General features: G+C 56.2%; 1 protein-coding gene across 1 annotated transcript in view; it reads left to right on the top strand.

The window, feature by feature from the left end:
• Positions 1 to 2,610, top strand: part of LOC101648281 (galactoside 2-alpha-L-fucosyltransferase SEC1-like) — a 19,694-nt gene extending 17,084 nt beyond the window's left edge. Inside the window, exon 3 of the mRNA XM_045292921.1 lies at positions 1,486 to 2,610. Within this exon, the coding sequence (XP_045148856.1) occupies positions 1,486 to 2,510 (1,025 nt within the window). The 3' untranslated portion in view covers positions 2,511 to 2,610. The remainder of the gene's footprint in view (positions 1 to 1,485) is intronic.
• The last annotated feature ends 512 nt before the right edge of the window (positions 2,611 to 3,122 follow it).

The following is a 3,122-nucleotide window of genomic DNA, read 5'->3' as shown; positions in this document are numbered from 1 at the left end:
TCGGACAATGTAAGACATGACAAAACAATAATAATTTATAAATTATCAAGGGGTCGTGGGGAGGGGGGGAGCAGGTAGGGAGGAGGGAAAAATGAGCTGATACCAAGGGCTCAAGTGGAGAGCAAATATTTTGAGAATGATGAGGATAACAAATGTGCTTGATACAATTGATGTATATATGGATTGTGATAAGAGTTGTATGAGCCCCCAATAAAATGTTTTTTTTTTAAAGAAGACTTCAAATGGACCCTGTTGGCTTCCACCAATAGATGCTTTAATCGCCATGCAGCCCTCCTCTGCGGTAACTCCAGATCGAATCCTATGAGATGCCTGTATGGAGAGGTAAAATGCGGTCAGCTGTCGGCAAGTTCATGCATTTGAACTATGGTGCTGGCGGAGAATATCGAAAGTACCAGGGTCTGTCAAAAGAACCCAGACACCTGTGTTGGAAGAAGTACAGCCAGAATGCTCTTTAGAAGCCAGGATGGCAAGACCTCCTCTTAGGAACTTTGGACATGTTATCGGGAGAGACCAGTCCCTAGGGAAGGACATCATGCTTAGTAAAGTAGAGGGGCAGCGAACAAGAGGAAGACCCTGGACACAGTAGATAAATTGACGCAGTGGCTGCAACAATGGGCTCAAACGTAGCAATTGTGAGGCGGGCAAAGGCCGGGCCGGGCAGTGTTTCAGTCAACTGGCTGTGAGTCAGGCCAGCTCTACAGCACCAGTGAGTGGGATTCAGAATGGTTTTTCCCCAGATTGTCGTCCCCCACCACCCATATTATATGACACATGGTAAATGACAGTACACTTGGAGGTCAGCTGCTTAAAGGTCATCTCCCTGAGGGTATCAGCCATCTAGAGCAAGCAGACTCTATAGTCTGTCCCACTCCCTGCTGCTAAGCATAGTGGATTGCTCCCCTGAAGGAGAGCCCAGAGACGAGGTCAAGCCCACTCAAGGGGGACCAGGGTTAGGCTGCCTTCTTGAATCCAGGGTCCACCCATTTTGTCATATGTGTACCCCTAGTGCCTCCCCTTCCTATTGCATGTACACCCCTAGCTTGTGCCCTTCCTGTAGACATATGCTATTGTACAACCGCTTCCCATTATGATGTAGCCAGGGAGTTTTTCACATCCCACAAAATGTCTCTAAGCGGTGATTAGACATATATTCTCTCTGCGTGGACCTGGCTACTGAGATCACGGCTGTCCCGGGGGTGAGCGATAGCATACTTTTATCTTGTCTGAAGTTTCTGTAATTTTACCCCTCAATCACACAACCGCCCCTTGGACCTGTTCAGTCGTGGGGGCTGTTACCCCACACGAGTATCTGAGAGTCTACATCCCCAGTTGCTCTAGATCTGCTTAGAGGGATGGAGGGAATGAATGAATGAATGGATGGATGGTTGGATGATTAGGACTAGTGAATGCGTGAGCCCCACCCCGAGCCACCCTTCAGGACACAACCCTCTCTCTTCCCCGCAGCCTCAGGAGGATTGCGGAGCGCGTGCCCCGCCTGCTCCACGGTCTACTTCCTCCTCTTTGTCTTTTCGCTGTCCACCGTCTTCCATTGCCACCTGCGCCTGGCCTCGGTGCCCGCCCCCTGGGCGCACCCAGCTCCCGTGCTCCTGGTCCAAGAGCACGTCTCTCAAGAGGGCGCGTGGACCATAAACTCCAGAGGCCGGCTGGGGAACCACATGGGCCAGTACGCCACGCTGTACGCCCTGGCCAAGCTGAACGGGCAGGCGGCCTTCATCCCAGCGCAGATGCACAGCGTGCTGGCGCCCATCTTCCAGATCTCCCTCCCGGCCCTGCACCGCGCCGTGGCCAGCAGCATCGCGTGGGAGGACTACCCGCTGCAGGACTGGATGGAGGAGCGCTACCGCCACATCTCGGGCCGCTACGTGCGCCTCACGGGCTACCCCTGCTCCTGGACCTTCTACCACCACCTCCGCGCCGACATCCTGCGCGAGTTCACGCTGCACGAGCACCTGCGCCGCCGGGCCCAGCGCTTCCTCGGGCGGCTGGCGGCGCGGCGGCCGCGGCCGGCCACCTTCATAGGGGTCCACGTGCGTCGGGGCGACTACGTGCGCGTCATGCCGCGGGTGTGGAAAGGCGTGCTAGCCGACCGCGGCTACCTGCAGCGGGCCCTGGACTGGTTCCGGGCCCGCCACCACGCCCCGGTCTTCGTGGTGACCAGCGACGACATGGCCTGGTGTCATGGGAACATCGACAGCTCCCAGGGGGATGTGGTGTTTGCAGGCACCGGCCTGCAAGGCTCGCCCGCCAGGGACCTGGCGCTGCTCACGCAGTGTAACCACACGGTCATCACGATTGGTACCTTCGGCTTCTGGGCTGCCTACCTCGCGGGGGGCGACACCATCTACCTGGCCAACTTCACCCTGCCCGGCTCCCCCTTTGAGCTGGTCTTCAAGCCCAAGGCAGCCTTCCTTCCAGAGTGGGTGGGGATGGCAGCCGACCTGGGGCAGGCCCTGGAGAAGGGCCCTTAGTTCTGCTGGCTCCACCCCCCTTGCTCTCCAGTCTCTGGAAGTGTGGGGCAGGAAGGGTTGGCCACTTCCTGGCCGGTTGGCATTGGCCAGGTGACTTACTCTCTCTGTGCCTCAGTGCAGAACACAGCCGAGCTGACCTAGGCAGCTGGTCAGTTAGGGCCCTCGTCTGATACAGAGAGATGAGTGCCCCACCCCTCCTTCCAGCTGCACGTGGGTGGTCACAAGTGTTTCCCTTGCTTAAAAGTTCCATTATTATAATGTATGGGAGCGGGGCTGGTGTTAAGGGCCAAAACCTGGTGTGGAGACTTTGAGGCCTTCCATACCCCAACAGCCTCCCTGCCGGTGCTACACGCTAAACCCTTCAGATGCCAACAGAAGCTCCCCGAGATGCATCTTATTTCTCCCAGAGTCTGCCCGCCCCCCCCCCACCTTCATGTTGATAAGGTCCATTAAATCCAAACCCCGAAGTCTTAGATACCCCTAAACAGCCCCCCCCCCAAAACATGAGTGTCCCCGTAGGAGGGGAACGCAAAATACCTTGTGCATTTATTATCCCATTGGTGCTCTGAAGAAGGGGAGAAGGAACAAAAGCAATGCAAACGTCACTGCTTC

Source organism: Echinops telfairi, unplaced genomic scaffold (genome assembly GCF_000313985.2).
Source record: "Echinops telfairi isolate 266 unplaced genomic scaffold, ASM31398v2 ScPeMD7_655;HRSCAF=1070, whole genome shotgun sequence".
NCBI classification, from domain to species: Eukaryota; Metazoa; Chordata; class Mammalia; order Afrosoricida; family Tenrecidae; genus Echinops; species Echinops telfairi.
Note: the sequence above shows the minus strand (reverse complement) of the source record. Positions and strands in the feature narration are given on the sequence as shown.